Below are 23,744 nucleotides of genomic sequence, written 5' to 3' on the forward strand. Positions count from 1 at the left end.
TTAAGGACAAAATGTTATTCTTTATTAAATAAAATAAATTCATATTCAAAGATAGTCAATAAATTGCATAAATACATAGTCATGGATATTGCTGTATCTATTATATCATGTCATGTAACAAATTTAATAAGTATAACTACGCATTGAGATACATAAGTATGTATTTAGGTACCATTCATATCAGCCAGTACCGAAAGATAACTTGCTTCTTGAAGCAAGTTGAAACTGGATTTCTACATCATATTACAAGCGTGTGTTAATGAGAATTTAAAAAGTGAAAGTCAACACACCAGAATAGCCAAGTTCTGTGGGACATGGAAATATCGAAAATGAAATTGTAGATATTGTAAATATTGCACTGGTAGATAAATATATTGAGCGCATAGATTAATTGGTCTTATTATAGTAAAAATACATATTTTTGGCAAATAATATCGTGTGAAGTATTGTATATGTACGAAATGTACATATATAAAAAATAATTCATTAAGCGTTTCTGAAAGAACTTAATTTTTTCGTGGCCTCTTGGTGAACGGTTCGTCTCTACCATTTGCCTCTGACGACCTCAAAGTACGGCGTTTAGGTGTCCCATCGACATTGTTGTTCAAGGTATTCCATTGTTGATTTTGCTGTCCTCCCGTCAAGGTTTTCAAATCGCTTTTCATCTTATCCAATTTTGTTTTCAAATTATTCGTCTTATTCGCCATGGTCGCTTGGTGTTCTTCAAGTTCTTGGATGTGTGGTCCGTTTCTTACTTGAACCTCTTCTCTCGCCACCATAGCTTCTTTCAGACTGGGAAGAAGTTGAAATATCTTCTGAATTTCGATTACTCTCGGATTTGGGGCTAAACCTAACTGGTAACGGTTTCCATTTTCTGGGACATGATTTTTCGACCCACCCATAATTCCCGAGCTTCTTACTAGATATCCATCACGTGTCAGAATGTTGGGACAGCTTGGTCCATTTCTTGTACTGTTGTATTCCTTCATGAATCTTGTAGCATGGGGGCGATCATCAATTATAATCACTTTGCCAAGGATATTGTTAAATACTTTTTCAATACTGGGCAACGATCTGCTGTCTCGATTTGTAAATCTTAACAGGGATCGTGCATAGACAGGATTTCCCGGTCCGACAAGAGGCGGAAAAGTGGGACAGAAATCGCGAACGATCTCCAGAACCATAAATTCTTCGCCAGGAAACCTGTTTGTGAGTTCGTGCCCTTTTTTCTCTGTTTCCACTACGACGACTTTCATTTGGCTCTGTAAATGCCAAGAGAGGACCCGTTGAATTTGCTGACAATTCTCACCACCTTAAATTTAAAAGGACAAATTAGATACTTTTTTGCTGCACAATAAATATTTTTTAATTATTTAAATGTTATGTACGTTACCATCAGAACTAATTTCAGCGAGAAGTCCAATCGGGCCAAGCACGTCCTGCTCACCAGCGCCTGGTCCACAGTGCACGTTTGATTTATACTGGTTTCTTTCGCGTTCCAATCTCTGGTGATCTTCTCGAAGGAAATTTTCATATCCAATGATATCGGAGGAAGCCCGTAAGTTCTGCATGTCATCTTGTGGGACGATCCTGCTCAGCTTCAATCTTTCCGAGTCTTCGTTTCTTTTGAATTGTGCATTCTCACTTTTATATAGATTAAGATCTTTCTTAACTTGGTCCAATGTCGAGCTACTGGTTTTAAGTTCTTGCTCAACATGAAGAATTTTAGCTTTAAGGTCACGAATCTCTTCCAGTTTACGAGCATCGTTGTAAAACCAAAATTCCAAGTCGTAACTCAACTTCTGGTTATTCTGAAGTGCTGCGGTGAATCGGATTTTGTGTTTTATATTTTCGTTCAAGATAAGATTTGGAGGGAGAATAAGGGGTGGAATTTTAACTTGTCCATTGCTGATTGGGATTGGTGAGTCGAATTGGTCATGATTTTGTAGTTCTACACAGGGCATAGCAGTGTTGAGCGATAATTGACCGACTGCGGACTGGATGGGATTCTCAAAACTGTCTGTAACTTGCAGGATGAGATCATTCACAATGACTCGGGATCCTACGTCGTTAGGGTCATTTGAAACGGATAAGTTGGAGACGTCTTTATTTGCGAGGAGGCCATGAATAGGTCCACAAGTCATTTCCAGTTCTTCGTTAAATTCTTGGCCAATGTTGATATTTGTGGTGGGATTGTTGTAAACGAATCTTGCATTGTATCGGCCTGCCTTGGTGGGAACCTTTCCAAAAGTATACACACCTTCACGAACATTTTGAGCTGGGCATTCATATTGTCCACCGGATGGGTCGTCCTTCCTGGTCAGGATGAGGGTCAAGTGATCTTTTTCTGCCAGAGCATATTTGCTCTCATCCTCTGCCTCCAGAGTGACACGTAAGTAGTTAAATGAAGAGTCAGCTTTGTAAGAAAATTTTCCAGTTCTCCCGTCATTGACAATTTTCAGATGGGAAGGAATATCGGATCGGCAAGTTATGTGTAAGTAGCATATTCCGGATACCTTTTTTCCTCCAAGTATGGCGTCAACCTGAATTAATACATTTTTTCCGTAACATTTTCCTCCACAGGATTCCACCCGGCAAGGGACCCCCAACTTTTGATTCTGTTGTTTCTTCACGGCCACCACAAACCCGTCAAAATTTACGGTTCCATTTCCATCCGGTCGTATGATGGCTTTCTGTCTGACTGGTTTGTCCAAAACGACCAAGTCATTCACCGATTTCAAGGACAATGTGACTTGTATGTTTTCCGTTGGCTTTGTCGTATTTTGGGCTACATCAATTAAACGGATACAAGTACGAATGTTGGACTGATTTTGGGTAGTGAATAATCCACGGTCTTTTTGAATTTCGTCATTAATTTCTAACAGGAACCGGTCCGGTGGTCCGGGAATGACGTTCAGGTTTATTGTTGTCTGAAATTGTTGTTTGAAGCAAACTGTGAATGTTATTTCTCCGAGGGGCAAATTATTATTGGTGGAAGTGGAGCAAATTTTAAGTTGTTCGATTGCAAAAGACCCATCGATTGCGTTACATTCTTCTGAATCTGTCACTACTTGATGGTCCACAATAACTTCGCCAATTGAGACTTCAACATACGAGGGTAATTCGTCTTGGTCAAATTGCTTGACAACATTTCCGTGACGATCGGTCAGCTTAGCAATCAAATTTGGGATGTTTTCTCCTAATGGCAGGTCCATAACGCGGGTGTCAGATCCTCCTACGAAGGTCACGCTCAGATTGGCAGGCTTTCGGGGGAACGACGTCAAAAAGAAGTCGTGTCGAATTTTTTCGGTATTTCCAGATATTTTCAAACTTGTCGTAATTTTCCTTCTGTGCTCTGCCATTTTCGGAATTTCCAATTTCGGTAAAATTCCATTTCCAGGGATATCCTCGGCCCAATTTAGTTTGATTTTGTGCTCATTTTCTTCAAATGGAATTTCATTATCGAGACAATCAAATAATTTGTAGCTGAGGTGCAACTTTTCGTTGACTTTGCATTTTATTTCGGACTGTTCTCCAATTTCGACTGGATCTCCGGAAGTCTGGTAGTATAATTTCAGCTTGACGGGTTTGGTGCTGGGGACCACCGTAATCTGCACGGGCTCTGATCGAATGGCTGGTTCTGAATCTTCCAGCCCTTCCAATCTTAGGGATATAACGCAAGATAGGATCATCTCTGGAAATTCCTTTGTTTTCAACTCTACAAGTTCGACGGCTTGATCCATTTCTTGCAGTTCGTTATCATTTGAGGTTGCCAATATTGAATATGAATAAATTAATTCCATTTCTCGGTGGTTAATATCTTTGTATTTTGAAATCTGGCAATCCAACAAGATTGGCTTGTCTTTGGTTTGTGTTCGTGTGATAATATTGTCGCAGACGTCGAGAACTTGGCACGCGAGGCGGACTTTGGATCCATTTTCTATTTGCACGTGATTCGTTGAGCAGGCTATCTTGACAGGGGTCCCAGGATAAAAACATAAGCGGGGCATGGCTGATTTTCGGAGATTTTGATCGATTAGTAACCCAACTTCGACTTTACAGTCCTTCTAAAAATTGTAAATAAATAAATTACATGGATTTTAGAGAATACATAAATGTGACAATTTTACCTGGAATTCATGTCCATCTAGTTTCCCTGACGCAACGACATCGACCACGACGAGTTGCCTGTCTTGAGCTCGGACAACTAAATCCCGGGAAGTAAATGAGAGTCGAGGGTCGGGACGCTTCCTGAAATCATATATACAATTTCCATAATAATATTTTACTATAATAGTTCATGATGAATTTATTAGGAATGTGTTTGAAATAGGCAAGGAAAACTATTGATATTTAACATAATTAACAATTTGCCGAACGAATTTTTTTCTTGAATTCCAATTCATAAACTGGCCAAATTTGTAACCCGAAAAACTTACTTGTTTGGGACTAAGGAAATACTCGGTATTTGATTCAGCATAGGTGGCCAATCTGTCGGATAAGTCATGTTTCCCTTCGAATCTTTGAATGACAATGTAATGTTGAATGGTTGGCCGATACGAAGTTTCACGTCTTCATCGCCTAATAATTAATAAAAAATAAAATTTATTATGTTCGCCATGAGAAATTCATCACTTGTCACAAAAACATCATAAATTTGCTCTATTTTTTAAATTTGATTTAATTAATTTAATTTGACGTTGAGGTGTCGTGTTGATAGAATTTCTGTATTTGTGTAATTTCATAATTACTTTTGCCTTGGTTAATAAATTTCAAAAAAACTTTAAAAACTTAGGAGTCACGCAAATAACGCTAAGTAGTAGTTTTACACGAAAATATGTAAGAAAGGATCCCGTACCTCAGCCATTGCAATTTCAAAATATGAAAACTCACCAAATTCTACGATTTCAAATTTGTGTGGTGGTCCAGCCACGATATTGAAGCGAATTGCATAATATGGCATTCTGATGAGTTCGTCGTCAACATTGAATATTTTCTTCCCAAGCGAATCTACTTCCTGGTTCCACTCTATTTCATAGGCTGGATCTACAACTCGTGTATTGGAATCGGCAAGAGAGGGTGTTTTAGGCCGTGAAGAACTGTCAACTGACGACACACGGCGGGATTGAGTTGGTGAAAACACGTCGGCTTTACCGGGCACAGTCCTTCTTCCAGGGGTCGACGCTGGCTGATTCCATTCAATGTATGAACGGAAGGTGATGATAAATTTGCCTGGCTCGTTCAAATCTATCATTTCTTTCAAATCTAATTAAACAATAAATTTAATTTATGAAGGTGAGATTTATGTATTTAGATAGGAAACACGAAATATGTGACATAAAATAAGGCTTACTTATGTTCTTAAAATAGTAAGCTTTGGAAAGATATTGGCAAAGTTTACTCGTATTGTAAAGCGTGTAGGTCCCATCTTCATCTGAAATACATAATCAGTTTCCATTTTTAGTCAGGGACTGGAGTAAGAAATTTGTTAAGGCTTTAGTAGATCTGCCACAAGAGGTGACGATAAAATAAATTCAAAACACTTACTAATTTTATGAACTCTTGCCACCATGAAAATATTCCTTTTATTTTTCCCTTCATAATACGGCAAATGTCCACCCACTGAGGTTCCATCTTCTTTCGTAATATCGAATGTGATTCGTTTCAGGAGAACGCCGTCCAGTGGAATATTAGACTCTCCATTTTCGTCCAGCGCTGGTTCGGCAGGTTCGACAATTTTCAACTTTAATCCCTTCAAGTCACTGAGTTGTTGAGCAATAATTTTCTTTGCGACTTTGTCGTCAGTATCTGTGTCAATAAGTCGCATTTCCATGATACGAGTAGACCCCTCTTCTTCAGGTTTTTGATAGTAAGGGGCTGGTTGTAGCTCAACTTCAACGAGGGAAAGGGGAGCGTGTACTTTGGACAGCTCGGTGCCGTCTTCAGACATGCACAATTTCTTCTCTACCAGAAAACATTTTACTATTCCGACCATCTCGGGGGTACTGCGTCCAGGCTTATTATTCTTGAACTTGATAGCACTTCCGACTTTCAGCTTCAAATTTTCCCATGCTGCCATTTCATAAGCGAGGAATATACCCTTCTTGGCGAGTGTGCGGGGTTCGACAAGGCCTAATTAAATAAATAAATGGATATGTAGCAATATGTAAAATTAGTTGCATTGCTCATATTAATATGCTTTTGGTTACCTTCTATTTTACGTAATTTTGAGAATGCAACTTGCTTATCCCATTGTTTGCACTTTTTGAGCCACTCTTCAAAAGTTGCTTTGGCACTGGGAGTCATTCTTTTGGCTGCAAGTTCTTTATTTCCTTGTCTTTTTACGGTCACGCGTTGAAATGTGGACTGCTGGGTTCCAATTTTTTTCTCGCTAAACATCTCTACCAACATATTTGTGGTGGTCAGGTTCAACTTGTTTTCAGAAATTTCGCTGATTTTAGAATTGAAGAAGAGTGAGCCAGAAATTCGCCCGTATGGTTTAAACAGTTGGTCAGTGCTCTTCATCCTTTCGCCGGGACTGCACCAGTTAAAAGAGTCAAGTTTCGTGTGTGGAATTAAGCGTCCGTTCCACCAAATTTGGAAAAACTCTTTGGATTTTCCAAAAATCTCGCCTTCTTGTGACCCTTCTTCGCTAGAATTCCCTTCATCGTCCAGAGTTACGACATCTTCATCGGTCTGTTTTCTCGCTACGATTCCAACCGGATTTGTTTCCCGGTCATATTGAAATGGATGATAGCGAATAATTCCGCCGACTTTGAAATTAGTGTCAGATTTTCGCGAGTTGTTATAATCTCGTACTTCAATCGTAAAAAGGAACGGGTCTGGGGCTGCACTGTGGACAAATTTGGATTCGAGATCAAGCATATTTCCATCATCCAGATCGCGTAGATTTGAAGACGAAACTAATTTTCCTCTAGCATCGAAACGTTTGACCCAAATTTGAACCGGATTTGGCAACGTGGCATTGCTCCGTCCGTGTAAATAATAGTAGTAAATGTGACCCAGTTGAGTCTCGATGCTGGGACCTTGTATGACCTTGTCGGTGTCGCGCCTTCGTAAAAGCAGGTACGGAGAATTGGCGTCACCTTGACAAATATTTTGTACGATGATGTGTGTAAAACTGAGATCTGATTTTGTAATTTCTTCTTGTATGATTTCCTTGATTATTTTGTTGTCATTAACGGCGACATCCCTTATTTCACCAGGGCTTCCAGAATACGTTTCGACCTCCCAGGGATCCTCGTCGATTACGAGTTCCTTCGCCTCCATGACTCTTTTGGATAAGTTGACTTCGCAAACGTTCTCGTTATCTTTCGTCTTTGTCATTATTCTTGTTTCGTTTCCCAAATAAAAGACGGCATGTTTCAGACCGGCGCCAAATTTTGAAATGTCTGAGTTTATGTAAAGTGGATGAATCTCGTCATCTGGATCTTCGGGTGGATCTAGTTGTTGCGCAGATGGAGGTAGGATTTGACTACGGTCTCTGTCTTCTTTTGGTGCTTTGAACTTTAAACTGGGCCTTAAAGTTTCAGAGTTCATGCCGGAGCCATTGTCCAACACGACCAGGCAAGAGTTGGGACCATCTTCGTGAAAACGGATTTCAATGACTCGTTCCCCATCGTTTCCGACGGTGGCCGCGAGGGCGTTGTCGACCAACTCGGCAAGAGCGAAAGCGGCTGCATTGTGTTCTAAAAATGTGCAAGTTTATATTTCAGTGGTTAAATATTTTGTGATAATTACATTCATTGATACAGTCTAATGATCCATTTTATTACACGATAACACTTCTCATTTCCACTCTCACGACTGATAAAATTAGCATTTTTAATTTTTTACATCATCGTTAACTTCCTTACCTGGTGATCCATAAAATTTCCCTGTTTGATCCGTCACTGCTCTCGTATGTGGGACGGTGGAATACTTCTGCTTGTACGTGAATGGGAATTTGGTTTGACCTTTGTCCCGAAGGATTAAATTGGCTTGATTTCCTAATTCCAGAATGTTGACGGCAGTAATTTGAACAAAATCTGGGGTGCAGATTTCAAACTTGGCAGTTTTTGATTTTTTTGCGACCTCGTCGCATAGATTTTTGAAGGAGGTGGATCCGTTGGCAGAAATAATGGATACATTGAACTTCCAGTCTTTTTGAATACGTTTTTCAGCAGGAACTTTCCTCCATGTGCTATCCCGGCAATCCGTAATGATTAAATCCACATTCCTGGTCTCGCCTCCCTCGTTTGATTGTTGGGTCGACATCTCTAATGAATCTGAAAACATAGTGGAAAAAAGAGTCATGATTATTTAGATCCTTACACAAAGATAAACTGTTTTAATTTTGCTCATATGTCACAGTACCTATTTATTATTTTGTTCATTAACTACATTGATTAATAGAGTGGGGTGACGAATCGTCACGTCTCCTTTAGGAAACTATTAGTCAAAAAGTAATTATGTTTTACGTATGTATTTATGTGGTTATTTATAACATGAAAATGACACTACTTACATATGCTACAACTGCAGTGAAATTGTTTTTGAAATACTTGTTTGTACAGGAATACGCTGGTCACTGGAATAGAATATTAGTTATTTATTATGTAATTAATTCCATCATTGCATACTGCGCACCTCTGCTTGTTTCATGTTTTAATTATTTTCACAAATTACAATATGAGATTTGTTCTGAGAATTTGGCTAAATGGTTTTTTTAATGGTATTTATGTCAGACTTACCTTTTCACTCGTGTTTTTCGCACCAACGAAATTTATCGTAATGAATGAAATGAATGTGTGCAGAGAGCGTAGAATTCACGATCTCCACTGATTCCCTAACTTGATATTTCACTTAATTAAAGTTTCAATCCAATTAGTAATTAATTCTGTAGGTAATTAGCAATGTTTTATTTATTTATTGGGTAAAATTGGATTTTGGTGGGATTATATTATACACTGCTCCCCGGTCTGGTGAGCACGGGCTGGCTTTGTGCCGGCTGAACTGCGTTGCTTGCTGGCAACTATACCTGTTGCATATATGTACAACCTGTCATATGTAAGACAGGTTGAATGTATGTACTATTTACTTGTTTCTTTGTAATTGTAATACATTGTATGTATGCTTAAGCAAAGATCTTCACAGATTATCATCCGACATTCCGACTTCCGAGTGTAAGTAAATTAAGCTTAATATGTATGTATAGCAAATTATGTACTTACGCCCACTAAATAACGTGCTATTGTTAAATATGACCATGTATATGTATAAGTAACTACTGATGCGTATGCATAAATATATATTTAATTTCTTAATTTCCCTTGGCTATCTAGCATGAAAACATTTTTTTCTGAAATTTTGTAAACATGAACAAAAAATACTTACAAATATGTTAAATGATAAATAATACGTTTTTAAGATAGCGCAAGACATGTAAGTACGACATATGAATGTTATCCTATAAGTTACAAGTTGGGATATTTGACTGAAAAGATTTACATACGTACGGTACGCATTTGTTATAAATTTACTTAATTCCTTAATGTACAGGGTGGTTAAAATGTCACGCAACAATGGACAATTTTTCGATGGGAAAAATTTGTAAATTTCCATTAGTTACCGAAATTTTGTCTCTAAAATTCAATGTTCTAAGAAGTTCGTCATCAGTTTTCCATCAGTTTTGATAATAATTATAAAAATCTTAATCCAAAATCTTGTAACTAATGGGGATTTAGGGATTTTTCCCATTGAAAAATTTTCCATTGTTGCGTGACATTTGAACCACCCTGTATATGTATGCATATGTATGTATATGTATATGCAGCGTCTTCAGTCTTCAGTATCCTCTTGTGTGATGGGGTTGATCTTGACCTGAATTACAAATAATTAATTACAGTTCAAAATCCCTCCAAATTTGCATCAAACAAAATGTATTTCTTACGTTGGTTCAATTCTCTTTCCAATTTTTTAACAAGCTTGGCAAGTACGTAAACCAAGTAAAATTGGACAACTCCGAAGTACACGTAATAAATTCGAGATACATGAATCGGTTTCCCCACAATATTTGAGGAATCTTCGGAGCTCCTTGGTATCCGTTGTACAAAATGATCCCAATCATTTCGCTGTACATCATGGTGGAACAAAATTTTGCGATCTTGGCGAGTCGCAGCGACCACTTTACGTCATCCACAAAGCAAGCCAATAATGTACATAAGCCGGAAACGTGGAGAAGAATGAAAATTGGTAAGAGTGCTAAAATCGTGGGGACATCATCGGGCAAGGGCGTTTTTTCTTCTTTATGGAAGTAGTACTCAATTTTTTTTAAAACCATTGGCGCCCAGCTTATCTAAATTTTGAATTTTGAAATAGTTAGTAAAATCTTATGAATGGATATTTGTTTGCAAGTTGGAAGTACGGTTCATTCACTATTATCAGTCGAAAATTGCAAATTTCTAGAATTCTTTAATTTTGGTTTTCATAAAATGCAATTAAATTGTTATGCGTCAGAAAATGTTTAATAATTTTTTGCAACTTGATTGAACCGTAGTTTATAAATACTTGGTTAGATAATTGGGTTATCTTACCATGTTGAAGACAGCGATGATACAAATGGCTATATGTTTATCCAAAACCGCCATTTTCTTAGTAATTTAAGTAATTTAAGTAATAGTAAGAAATAAATTGTTGGATCAAGTTGGATGGTTAGCTGAGGATGAGAGAGGGTGTACGTACATAAAATCACTTCTATGGTTTAAACACGTAAAATGTGTCTGGTTTTAGTGAGACGAAGTGGGAATGGGTAAGAATCACAGATTTTACAAAATATTAAGACTGATTAAAATGCATAAATTATTAGAAGGATATATCATTGGGAAAGGTTTGATTTTCCATGCATTTACTTGGATAACACATCATTGTGTCATATTTATATGTATGTATTTATTTACTCAGCTCACAAATTAGTACAATAAGTGCATAAATAAGTCAAATCGATAATGAAAATTAAATACAATAACTTTCTCAGCTAAAATATCATTACTTAAAATAACTTATGTAATACATAAATAGTTATTTTATGTACAGGACTTATTTAAGCTATTAAGGACAAAACAGTATCAGTTAAAATTAATCCGTAATCAATAAATGCAAACCCTTAATGAAATTGGGGAATAAAAGACATGAATTATTTAAGAAGCCTTCAAATATTCCTCCGTTCGACCATTCCAATTCTCTTTACAAGGAGCAGGTCCCTGCACAATGCCAGCATCCGTCACAATCATTGTGAGAAGAGCATCCGACATACTGCAAGTCCCACATGTTGCCCCGCGTCGTCCAGCACCACTGCTTGTGGTCGTCAGGCCGAATCCCGCACCACGCCCAGCAGCGACCCTTGTGACACCCGTAGTCCTGACATCCGTACGCGTACTGCAAGTTGTCAATGCTCCCGTAATCCGCTCGGCGTCTCGTCCGATTTCCTGGGGCTGCCTCCTCTTCCGGAAAATCGGGACCGTCCTCCGTTGGGAACGACGCACTGTTTTCAGCCAAAATGCAGAAGATGACAACCCCCAATTTAAGTTTTGTAGCAGTCAGCATCCTGAAAATTTACAAAATTAAAATCAATTTTTTGAAATTTTGTAGTCTAAAAGGCTAAGCAAGAAATATGACCTTACATATTTTTACTTTTTAATTCCCGTAGTACAACAAATGTAAATTTTTAAGTTTGAATTGGAGAAGATTGTTTGAATGATGAATTTACAGTGTTACGGGAGCATTTAAATACCTGAGTGGACACCCAATCTTCATAAGTAATTTCTTGGTAGAGTTTCTCTAAAAATAAAATGTGTGACGTGCTACATATTTATTTTCATCGATTTTCATTCATTTCCTTCGTTACTTGTTGTTCCCATTCATTCTGATGTGTAAACATTTTGACATGGTCGAGTTCTTTACCAATCGTGTTATGCATATCATAGATACTTATGAGCAGAGGAGTCAACAGTCCAAAGTATTCACATAAATGATGTCTTTGTATAACTGGGGATTAATAAACTTATGATTAGACCAAGTAATATGAACCCATTCACTCGTCCAATGATAAGGTGTCAACACCGTCACTTTTTCTCTGGATAAGAAGCAGAAATTGCACTGATGATGTTTGTTTTTTCAGCAATACGCAATGATGGTGAACTTATCCATATGCAAAAAATGTAACACACTACTTAACAACACTCCTATCATTTACGATCCATGTTTTTTGCCGTACTAAACGTGGTCCACATTTAATTAACGCAACATTTTTAGCCGATGTGTTTAGAAGCAATGTTGTCCTTTCGCTTAATTTAATTACTTATCTCATGCATGCAGAATGTGTGACATGTTTTTATCTCACCACTGAAATAAAACGCACATTCATCGCAACACGATGAATCTACTTGGAATTTATGAATCATATTTTGATCTTAAAATTTCGGACTAGAACTTTAATTCATGACGTCGAACGGTCTGGGTATTTATTGCCATAAGCAGCCGCAAATGGTCATCAGATTTTTTCTACAACCACTTCAACTATCTACAAACGCAACTTTTTACACAAATCTACCACTCATCTGCATACATTAAAAAAATCAGGTTTGTCCTTTTTCCATTAATTGGTATATTTTACGGACTTTCTCCCAAATTCAGGTTTAATTTTTTTCAGGATGCTGAAAACTACCATTGTTGTTGTGGGGGTGGCGGTACTTTTCTGCATAATTCGAGACATTAATTCGCACCCAACGTTGGAGGTTGCTGACGCCGAGGGGGTCGTAGGAGACGAGGAGCATGGAAACAGAACCAAGCGATCTCTGAGCTGCACGAATTACGGGTGTCACAAGAATTCCTGCTGGGCGTACTGCGGGACAAAACCGGAAGCTCATCGGGAATGGTGTTGGACGACGAGGGGAATCACGTGGGATTTGCAGTACGTCGGATGCACTTCCGACGCCCAATGTGACGGATGCTGGAGTTGTGCAGGGACGTGTTCCTTGTAAGAATGGGAGCCATAAATTGTGTACATTTTAATAGTTTAGATAAGTATGTAGAAATATATCCTAGGAATAAATATGTAATACTTTAATGTGTGTATCAATTAAAATTGCAAGTTAATGCTTTCGTCTTCATCAAGAGAAGATCACGTGACCTCACATCTTTCAAATGGAATGAAGATGCTGTTGACATTGTAGATTCATATACCTATCTAGGAGTGACTATGCATAGAAACGGGACTTTCAATCTAGCCCATAAAGAGTTCAAAGAAAAAGCAACTGCGGCCGTAGTGAAAGTCCTTCACATTACGAGAAGATCTGGTGTTCCACCCTTATCAACGCAATTTAAAATATTCAACTCCATTGCGCGGGCTACTCTACTTTACGGCTCATCAATCTGGGCCATGAAGTTTATAGATGACATTGACAAAATACAAATCCGTTTCCTAAAAAAGCTACTCAGACTTCCCCCATCGACTCCTGATTACTTTGTGCGATTGGAAACTGGTGCACGGGACACAAGAGTACAACATCTTGCCGACACATTGGGTTTCTGGGAGCGAATATTTAGAAAAAAAGAAGACTCCCCGTAAGACAATGTATGATTACGCAAATGAAGTGGACACGGCTCAACTCGTCAACAATGCAAAGGAACCATTGCTGGGGAGAAGACTTCCTTAATCTACTCAAGATCGCAAGATGTGAAAACCTTCCACTAACTCTGACTTCCCTAGTGACCATGAGGAAAACTCTCCTAACAAACTATGAGCTACATCTTAGGAATCAGGACGTCGTGAGGATGCAAAAATCCAACTTCATCCCACATTACCAACTCATCAAACCGAAAACTGACACAGAAGGATACTTCAATATGAACCACCCCATGCAGAAATGCAGTTTGATGACCCAATTGCGCCTCAATAAATTTAGTGTTAAAATCGGACAATTCTACATCCCTCTAAATTCAAGTTGTCCCTTATGAAGTGATAATTGTTCTGTTGAACATCTTATGTTTACATGTACTTCATTCAAATCTGAGCGCCAATCACTAATTTACCCATTAATTCCTAGTTATAATCCAACTGAATTTAACAATATGCAACTTTTTGTTGCTCTTTTTTCTGCTTCATATAGTGATAAATTAATGAATAACTTATTTCTCTTTTGGCACAAAGTCGCCAAATATTTTGACTTATGTTCTGACCAATAATTACTTTTACTTTTTTTACGATTTTATGATATCAATATTATGTAACCATTCATGATGTGCAAAGGCTGTTGGCTATGATGCAATAAATTATTATTAAGTTAATGCTTTCGTATTTTAAATTAATCCAAATTTATGTATACGTATGCGACATAATTGTACCTAGGTATACATATGTATGTATGTGTATTTCTGGGTAACTATATCGCGTGTGTACTGATTTTAAATTTAATTTATACAAGTGTTTTTACACCATGACGTGGACAGTGTTACTGAATAATTTAGTACTTGGTATATATGGTCAAATATTTTAGTACTTTTCTCATGTATGCAATAAAACTAAAAGCACACAATTTTTTACAAGCGTTTAAACCAACAATTTTTTCCGTACTTTTCTGTTACATTTTCCGCTTTACTTAATATGAATCCGTACTTTTTGGCTGGCTAAACTTCAATACGTAGGAATATTCATTACAAAAATGGAAGTGAAAGTCGAAATTTTCTTATTTTTTCTCTTCTGCATATTCAATCTACAAATAGTCAATGGTGAAATTATGAGTTATATTTATCCCACAAACTACATAAGTTTGACAGCCCACAACAATATTGGTCATTACTTGGTCCTCATGTTTTCCCACCAGGTTTCCAACCCGAAAGTGATTTTTAACCACAAATTCCTAGTTGAACCAAAACAAACCCGAATCCTATGGGTATCACGACACAGCATAAATTCTGGAATATGTTTCCTTCTCGGGAATCGAAATTTTATAAATTTCGACAACGAACTAAAAATCGGAGGATATTTCCCATCCTTTGTTCCCCTCCTTCCGAATGTTGTCTTCGTATTGTTTGTTGAAAGTGCCGACGTACCAGTCGTCTCGTGCGGTATCTGCACTATTCTGCCCTTGTCCCTTTACCTTCTTTTCTGGACACACCCCTTCAGAGAGGACATTGAAAACATTCCAATTCGACACTACTACTCGAGGCAATTTCAAAAATTTGAACCTATGGAGCGGAAAAATTTCTCTCTGCGGCACATCTATCAAGGTAATACAAAACTACCGTATTTTTCGGGTCAAAGACTTATTCCAAAAGAATGAGACAGTCTTGGATAAATATGTATCTATAAATAAAACTAACAGACCAATATTTCTTGAAGCTTGAAAACTTGAAACCTTTTGTATATGCTTCTTAGCAAACAATTATGTAAGCATTCAATTTAATTAGTAAGTAACTAAAGATTCCATACCTGCTTTACTAGAAAATTCAATTCAAAATATTCAAAATATTTTATGCGATTCTTCACCTTAAAGTCTGCATTTCTTGCACATGTAGATACATATATGTATCTACATATCTACTAATAATACATATATGTATTATTATAAGTTTCCTAACAAGGTTCGGTTTATCTTGAAGCCACAATTGGGCTTCTAAAACTGCAATGATTTTCAGATGTCACGTTGTTACAGTACATTTTGCACAAAGTAAACCTTAGCTGAATTAAAATATTCATACACTCGTAAAAGGGGTGTATTTTTTTTGGCACCAACAGGAGAGCTATTAAAATTATGTTTGAAAGAATGTTACATTTTGCTGTGAAATAGCGTTGCTAAATATTTAGAAATCGTCATAGAGTGCGCTGTCTCATTAATTAGGAGTAGCACATACTTAATTAATGTAAACCCTAGTTTCCTTATCCTTTTAAGGTACCCAACTTTTACCCACCGATGTTAATCATCAAGAACAAGTCGTTGACATATATCACCCAAGACCAGCTGGCCCCGTCACGTGCTATCTGATCCACACAGGAATTTCGTCCTTCTACGAAGGCGAAGATACTACTCGTAAATTCTGTGACCGAGTAACGGAAGAAATGGCATTTCTCTTCATAAACCTCAACTTAACTTATCACTACGTAAACGATAAGCCTGAAATCTCGTTACAATTTTCCACCCCGGACGAAACTGCATTCGGCCTGACAAGTAGGAATCTTTGGTGCGGAGACTCAGAAACTTTCGTGGTCTACTGTCGGCCTCACTCGTGGTTCAGCGGATCACTTCAGGATTGGATGAAACCTTTTCATGCTAACGTTTGGTTTGGACTTGGTCTTGTATTTTTGATCTCATCTGTGGCCAATAGGCATAATTCTGGACACAAATCGAATCTAATTCTCCTAGAATTTTATCCCCTATAAAATCCTCGCTTGAAACGTCCTACTTCTTATTCTCCCTCCTGATGAGGGAACCTATTCGAAATTTTACCCAGAAACATATACCCTTTGTCATTTTAGCAGTTTTATGAGGGCATCATAATCGGCATTTTAATGGCACCCTCGAGACCGTATCGGTACAAGGACGTTGGTGATTTCATTAATTCCTCGAAACAGGTTGTGGGATACTCTAGAAACTTAGTTTTGCCCGAGGCGATAAGTAAATTCAGTCCGGTATTCTTTAACGTGCTCAAAAGACATGGCGTACCCTTGGATCGAATTAAGGATTCATTTCATATCCTTCACATCTATGCATACATTACTGAGGACATTTTTGCGAAGTGGGACAATTTATCCCGTGTGGGCTATCTCGACGGAAGGGTGACAAACTATATCCCTTTTCGCATGGAGAAGCTACAAGTTTCCGTGGACATGATTACTTCAGAAAAGATGAAAAGTGAGGGTGAAAAGTATATTTGTGACAAGTTTATATTTGGGAATAGACAAACTTCCTATTCCTATTTTGGATTCGCACTGGCCAGAAGAGCCACTCAAATTCATGCGAGCTTGTTAGAATTTGGAATTCCGCTGTATTGGGATGACGTACTGTTCAATCACGACAGATTGCAAAATTTAAGAATCAAGAGAGAAAATAACAGGAAGGGTTGGGATGAAGAGGAAAGATATATTGGTTTAAAACACCAACGACAGTTCCTCGTCATGAATTTGGTAGCTTTATTGTTATGGGGCGGCGTGTTCATAGCGGAAAGGAGAGAAACCGTGATGAATTATGTTAGAGATGTATTTACGGGGTTTAGAATTAGGGTGAAAATTGTGGTATGCCAAGTTGTACAAGTTTTTATGGGAATGATAAGAAATGTGTAGGATGTGACAGGAAAGATAATCATTTATTTTAAATGATAGATCATACATTTGGATCTTACATATTTATTATTGGATTTTTAATCATATCCAATTTATGAGAATTTGCATAAATATGTAAGCTTATTAACACACATTTCACGAAATACTTTGGCAATCTTCGCATTAAAAGGTTGATTGGAATTTAGCTTCGGACATGCGGTACATAAGTACATTACATATATAATGGCTTCGTGGTTCTCAGCTCATAAAATCCGAGTTCGTCGTGTTGAAATTTCGTACATATAGGTATGTATGTACATGTATGTATATGCGTATTCATACATACATACTTACTCTATATTTAATTCACTATAACTTAATACTGTCCCCTCAATAATTTCGACATCAGAGCGATTAATGTGCTCCAGCTTTTGTGAATTTTTACATTTTTCTACAATAGCTAGAAATTCTTCAACTTTAACTGTTTTAGATTCACCAAATCGTCCATATCCAACTTGACACAGTCTGCCTAACTCCAATATTGACCGTGTATCGTCTTCTTGTAAAAAATAGCCTACAACTTTACCTATTAGCGTATCCGTTGCATCTGACAGGTCTTGTCAAATAGTATGTAGGAGGACTGATATTGCAATATTAACTGGAATTTTCCCCATGCCCCGTCCAATCTGTCGCTCAATGCATACATTACACAAGGTTTGCAAGTCTGCAAGATAAGATTCCGTAGTGACAGTGCTAATTAGCCCATCTCCGCTGAATTCCATAAGGTATTTTTTAATCGTGGAGAGGGATCGATTAGCCAAGTCTTCCGCGTAATATTTCAAAACATATGAACAAAATGCTTTCACAACTTCGGTAAACGTGTCTTCGGGGAAATCACCATTTCTATGAAAGTGTAACACATTTTCACAAAATTCTTTTAGATAATTAGAGTCTCCTCTGGTATTAAAGTAAAAGAAGGTCACCATTTCGGTAGTAATAACCGCACACGATTTTGCAGCCTGCGAAAACCGCATCAGTATCAAATGTAAGAAACCAAAATCCTTGATCGCACCTTTTGTTGGGCTATCATCCAAAAACGTCAGTTTTGAACAAATTTTCGACGTCAATGGCGCTATCCAAGCAGTCTCACCCGCCAATATCCTAATACTAGTTAAATCCGTTACGAAATCAAATATTGCGCTGCGAGAAAGATATACCCCTGACATGAACAATTCTGGCAAGTGTAAAACGACATGATCAAAAATATTTGGGGTTGTTTTACACTTTTCGATTATTTCAATAATAACCGGGGACAATTCTGCCTGCAATGTTTCCTTCATTAATTGTCGAACATATTCTCTATCGTGGCCAGATTTTCGTGATGTTTTTGCCAACCAGACGAAATCTCCTGATCGAACGGTTAGTTTATCCTGGTCTGAATTACTTTCTAGTTCAAGAGGTACTGTAGAGTTCATGGTTTCATTTACTAATTCACTGTTTGAGTCTGAGAAAAGTACGACTGCTCGCATTATTAATAAAAACTTTTGTAAGGTTTCGTCCCTTCCGAGCTCGTTTAGAGTTGTGGTTAGAGCCATTGTTTTATCTCTACCAAATAATCGATATTGACTTTTCATCACTTCCAGTTTGACCTGATATCCATAAGAGAATAGGATTCCTGACTCTGCTATGGTTTTGGTTATGAGGTTATCAAAATTTTTAAGTATAGCTTCCACTTTACTCCGTGACATGTCTGAGGTTTGTGACTTTTCATAAAAGGTTAGAATTGGCTTGAAGAAATCAGTGGGATGTTTTCCATGTGCAAATATGTCGTTAATAAAATTAACGAGGACGATGGACGGGTCATACTTCAGTCTGTGGCACACTTCCGACAGCAGCTCCATCTCTCGGAAGAAGTAATGTGTGTTAAATCCATGTGCAATATTGAACTGGGATTCATTGGAAAATATTGAATGAAGGGCGCCAATTATTGGGAACGAGTTTTGAAAGGCTGATCTATTAGATTTAGGTTGGCGGAGTGCGAGGATGTTTAACGTATGATAAATTAATCGTAGAGGGACTAAGAGTTGGTTGGGATACATAAACTTGATATCTGAGTAGTGATGGAGTAATGTCTCTGTGAGATGGACGAAACGTTCTGATATGCCAGAATTTCCGGTGGCAAGTTCCCAACTAATTATGGGTATGAGGAGGATGTCCAACTCCTGATCGTTAATTGGGATGCTATTCTGACGAAGACGGACATCCTCGAGATACTGCTCGACAAGGGCGTCTATTATGTCACCAAGGCCAGAATTGTTGACCAGCTTAAGCACGACGTGTTTTAACTTGTCCCCCATATCGAGAATCATGAAACGTTTTTCTGCAGAAATGCATTGATGGAATTACAAATAATACGTATATCCAGCAAAATTTGGTATTTTAGAAGTATTAAAATCTAACCTAGCCCTTGTCGGCGCTTCATCAAATCAGTATACTTTCTGACAGTTGAGCCGGTTCCATCAAACCAATTTGACAAGTCGTGAAACTCAACGGCAACAGTGGAAGGGTCATCTGATCCGAACTTACTTGTTAATTGGTCTGCAATCTTTGACCAATCGATTTGGTAATCATTCTTTTCAAACGACCAGTTTGGGTTGGGAATGTTAAATAATATGTCAATAGTTGCTTTCCGATAATCAGAGATTATAGCACCCCGCAAGTTGAAGTTGAACGATTGCGAGCAGTATGCCCACAAGTTGACTATCCCTGTTGACCTCAAAGAATCTGAATTGTTCATGTTTCGTATAAGCAAACTAATGAAGCCTGCTTCCATTCCGTTCTGGCGCAATAGCTGTTGAACAACGTCACAGTATAAATCAAAGACATATACGAAGGATTTTTTTTGTTCGGTCTCCTGGATTTGTAGAATGTTAAGATTTGCTAAGTGTAGCATAGATTCAAGTATTGCGCTGGAATCAATATCATCTAGTCGTTCTGTTAACCGTTTCACTGATTCGGACAAATCTTCCAATTTGATCCATTGTTTAGGAAGCAGTAAACCATAAGTTTGAGAATGTCAAAAGTAATAGACACATCTGGAGGTGGGACAATGAATTGTTGCAAGACATTGAAACATGCCTCAAATAAAGAAGGCTTTGAACTCTCGATTTGTTCTTTCAAGAATTCCTGCTTCCGCTCCCTCAAGTGCACCTGTACCTGCCCAATGTTGAAAAAACTGTGAGAACGTGATGATATCAGAGCTTGCAGGTGACGAACGGCCAAGTTGAGCATGACCGGGTGATGGCTCAAATTTGAAGCAATTACATCCACAACTAGTCTCTCTGCTTGGTTTAAATTGGTCATGAAGTCAATATATGGCTCGAGCCGCTCCGTTATGCATTGCTGACATGCTGCAGGGCTCAGCTCGTTAAGGGCTAACTTATGGTCAAAGTCTCCACTGCCCTTGCCACCGTTCGTCATGATTACAATGATAAAATCCACGTTGGCCTCGGTGCAGGCGGTGATGGTGCTGGAAACATGGTCGACATCAGGTTGAAAGACGTTGTCGATACACACGATGACACGTGATGTACCGTGTGGCGGTCTTTTTGGTATTTTCTTGATTAACTTCGACAAATTATGGTCAGGAGAAATGTCTAAGGATTTCGCCAGCCTATTAATCGCTTGCTCTTGCGTGTCTTTGCTACTCCCGTCGAACCATATGCAATGGCTCAGACCTTCTTTGACTAATGAATCGCAGAATTTCCGGACTATTTCAGTTTTTCCAATTCCTGGCATTCCGCTAACCATTAATGTGGTGGTGGGGGGACGACTAGCTATCCAGAAATTTTGCATTATCTTTAATTCTTCTTCCCGCCCAAAAAAGTCGTAGATAGACCTGCCGTCTTGGCTTAGAGGCTTGACCATCAGTGTCATGACTCAAAAAGCCAAGAGTTCGATTCCTCTTGAGTTGTATTATGCAGCAAAAAGTGTGGAACGAACTGGTATGGAAATACAAATTACTGTTCGGTGCCGGCAGATAATCTGCATAGGATTGTCTGGCCAAATCCTAAGATAGTTTGAATATCTCCTTATTTACATCCTATCCTGTTTCACCGTCCACCCCAATTTTCAATTTCAATAATTACTCCCTTTCCTCTACAGTACCTATCCTAGTAAACCTGACATGCCAGCCCTAACTATACCTTTCCTTGTAGTTGTTGATGTCAGTATCTATCCCTGTCTTGGTATTGGAAACGATGTGGCTCATATATCATATACCGCAGACGTAAAAGATTGAACACAACAGAACAGAACAGATAGGTGGGACTAATCCACAGCTGAACGTTGCATCTCGTCTCCGTTCCGACGACACCCTTTCCAGGAAGTTTTCTGCAGAATGTACAAATAAAAAAGTTTTAAATCCCCTGAGACCATAATTCTCCAAGAAAATTCCCTTGAGTGCGATACTGAATTCAGATCTGGTAGCAACCAATTAAATTTTCATGATTTCCTACTTATGAGAAGACACCTATACTTATTTCAGCCGGTTTCCAAGTTTTGAATTTTTTGACGAAAATCACGAAAAATCCACTTTTTAACATTGGTCGGTAAAGAGAAAATTCCAAAATTTGGGAAGAAAAATGCCCAAAAAAGTCAACCGTTTGCCATCGAGTTTTACCAAAGAAACACTCGTATTTTGGGAAATTTTGAAAAATCTACACTTTTGTAAATACGTAATATGACGTATTTGGTCCCCAAGGGGCAGTCGTCATAGTGCATCATAGGATGAATTTGGTATGCAATGGATTTTTTTTGATACGTGATATGATGTTGGATGTATTTGGTCTCTTTGAGACACATTTTGAAATACGTTATATGACGAATTTTGTCTAAATGAGGTTACAAACCAAAGTTATATTACATAATTTTTGGTCTACCTGGATTTTCCAAAGCTTCTAAGACTTGTTCAGCCTTGTATCGGGTGTCGGAAAAGTATGACGTCATTTTCTTAATCAAAGCAACTTCCATTGGAAAAATGAGAAGATCGGGACAATCCAGAACACTAGTTTGAACCTTCGTCTGAAGAAGGACGAAAACGTCACGGATATCTCGTACAAAAGTTATTGTTTCTGAGACAAATAAAAGTTGAAGGTAGACCAGCCCAGTTGAAAAAATGTCTGTTTTCTCCGAATAACGGCCATCCCCACGGAGCATTTCTGGGCTCTGATATCTAAACAAGCGAAACTAGTATCAAATTTAAAATCTACATTTTTTCATAATTTGTTTACAAATTATTTTTGAATTGTCAAATGCAAAAAAATTATAAAAATTCTACCAGTTGGCTAAAAATGATTTATTGGCAGACTTGAAATTTAAAAGGGACTATGTATTATACACAAAATTATTCAAAAACTAAAAAAATCCAGACTTTTAGTGTCTTAAAAAACGGGGTAAAAATTGAACGGCGATTCCTTAACAATTAAAAAATTGTACACCGGGAAAATCTGAGGTTATCAATTTAAATACGCCTTTTTTACAAAGCCCAAAATTACCTGGTAGATCCCACCCGCTCCGTCGTAACCTTACTTTTGTCCCCTTGTAACATTTTGCCAAGACCAAAATCTCCCAATTTAACTGTTGTAATTGATTCGATATTTGTGACGAAAATATTGTCAGGTTTAATGTCTCGATGAATTATTCGAAGGGAATGAACGTGAACCAACGCCCGGAGTACTTGCTTCAAGATTAACGCGACTTCGTCAACGTCCCGATCTTCCTGATTTGGTCGATCGACAAGCCAGCTCTTACGGTAAAAAATCACCAAGGTTAAAAAGATATTCAAATTACTAAAGATTTACGTATGCATATTTACAACCTGGAGGGTACTTCCACAAAGTTCCATTTCAATAAAGAGCCAATTTTTCGGGACTGGTGGAATATCAGGAGAATAGTCGCTGTCATCTAGTAGCGAGTGATTTAACGAGTCCAAGTCGTCCACATCCGGTCCTTCGAACCAATGGGTGAAATAATGTACAAAATTTTCTCCACAATTTTGACCACTTAGCGACACTAGGAGCTCAATCTCTCTCTTCATCCTGGTCACGGGATAGTCTTCCATGGGATAAACGTGTTTATAAAGTTCAATCGAAATTTGTTTGGTGGCAACAGAGTAATCTTTTTTCGTGGAAGGGTTGTATTTCTTAATTTCGAAAACCGTCCCAAATGCGCCAGTTCCCAGCTTTTTAATGCACGAGGGAAGACGACTGCCAAGTTGACGGGATTCGAAGCCATTTTTTTTAAAGTTGTATGAAAATTTCAGATTGGAAATTACAGTGTTTTTAGTGAATAAGTGTCTACACAGGGGAAAGATTTGTCATTTGTTGTGGAGTGGTACATATGTAATATTGTCGGTTAAACCTTATCA

General features: G+C 38.0%; 2 protein-coding genes across 5 annotated transcripts; both read right to left on the reverse strand.

The window, feature by feature from the left end:
• LOC110859954 (structural maintenance of chromosomes flexible hinge domain-containing protein 1) lies at window positions 1-23,685 on the reverse strand. Of its 4 annotated transcripts, none has more exons than XM_035847880.1 (18): window positions 23,196-23,685; window positions 22,873-23,123; window positions 22,258-22,550; window positions 10,596-11,605; window positions 9,953-10,357; window positions 9,797-9,882; window positions 8,754-9,541; window positions 8,528-8,590; window positions 8,377-8,451; window positions 7,878-8,288; window positions 6,210-7,709; window positions 5,548-6,132; window positions 5,354-5,434; window positions 4,894-5,265; window positions 4,440-4,581; window positions 4,131-4,251; window positions 1,394-4,067; window positions 1-1,312 (listed from the first exon to the last, which is right to left on the reverse strand). In XM_035847880.1, the coding sequence occupies exons 10-18, from the start codon at window positions 8,275-8,277 to the stop codon at window positions 507-509; spliced, it is 6,681 nt and encodes a 2,226-aa protein (XP_035703773.1). In that variant the 5' UTR covers window positions 8,278-8,288; window positions 8,377-8,451; window positions 8,528-8,590; window positions 8,754-9,541; window positions 9,797-9,882; window positions 9,953-10,357; window positions 10,596-11,605; window positions 22,258-22,550; window positions 22,873-23,123; window positions 23,196-23,685; the 3' UTR covers window positions 1-506. The 4 variants fall into 4 exon arrangements, with proteins under 4 accessions (XP_035703773.1, XP_035703770.1, XP_035703764.1 ...); XM_035847877.1 differs by having other exon boundaries at window positions 8,754-9,549; XM_035847871.1 differs by having other exon boundaries at window positions 8,754-9,882; window positions 22,873-23,685.
• Window positions 21,591-23,438, reverse strand: LOC110852088 (interferon-induced, double-stranded RNA-activated protein kinase). The gene is made up of 4 exons (XM_022100100.2): window positions 23,196-23,438; window positions 22,873-23,123; window positions 22,258-22,550; window positions 21,591-21,709 (listed from the first exon to the last, which is right to left on the reverse strand). The coding sequence occupies exons 1-4, from the start codon at window positions 23,436-23,438 to the stop codon at window positions 21,591-21,593; spliced, it is 906 nt and encodes a 301-aa protein (XP_021955792.2).
• Window positions 23,686-23,744: the final 59 nt, after the last annotated feature.

The sequence above is a fragment of the Folsomia candida genome, unplaced genomic scaffold (genome assembly GCF_002217175.1).
Source record: "Folsomia candida strain VU population unplaced genomic scaffold, ASM221717v1 Fcan01_Sc001, whole genome shotgun sequence".
In the NCBI taxonomy this organism is placed as follows: Eukaryota; Metazoa; Arthropoda; class Collembola; order Entomobryomorpha; family Isotomidae; genus Folsomia; species Folsomia candida.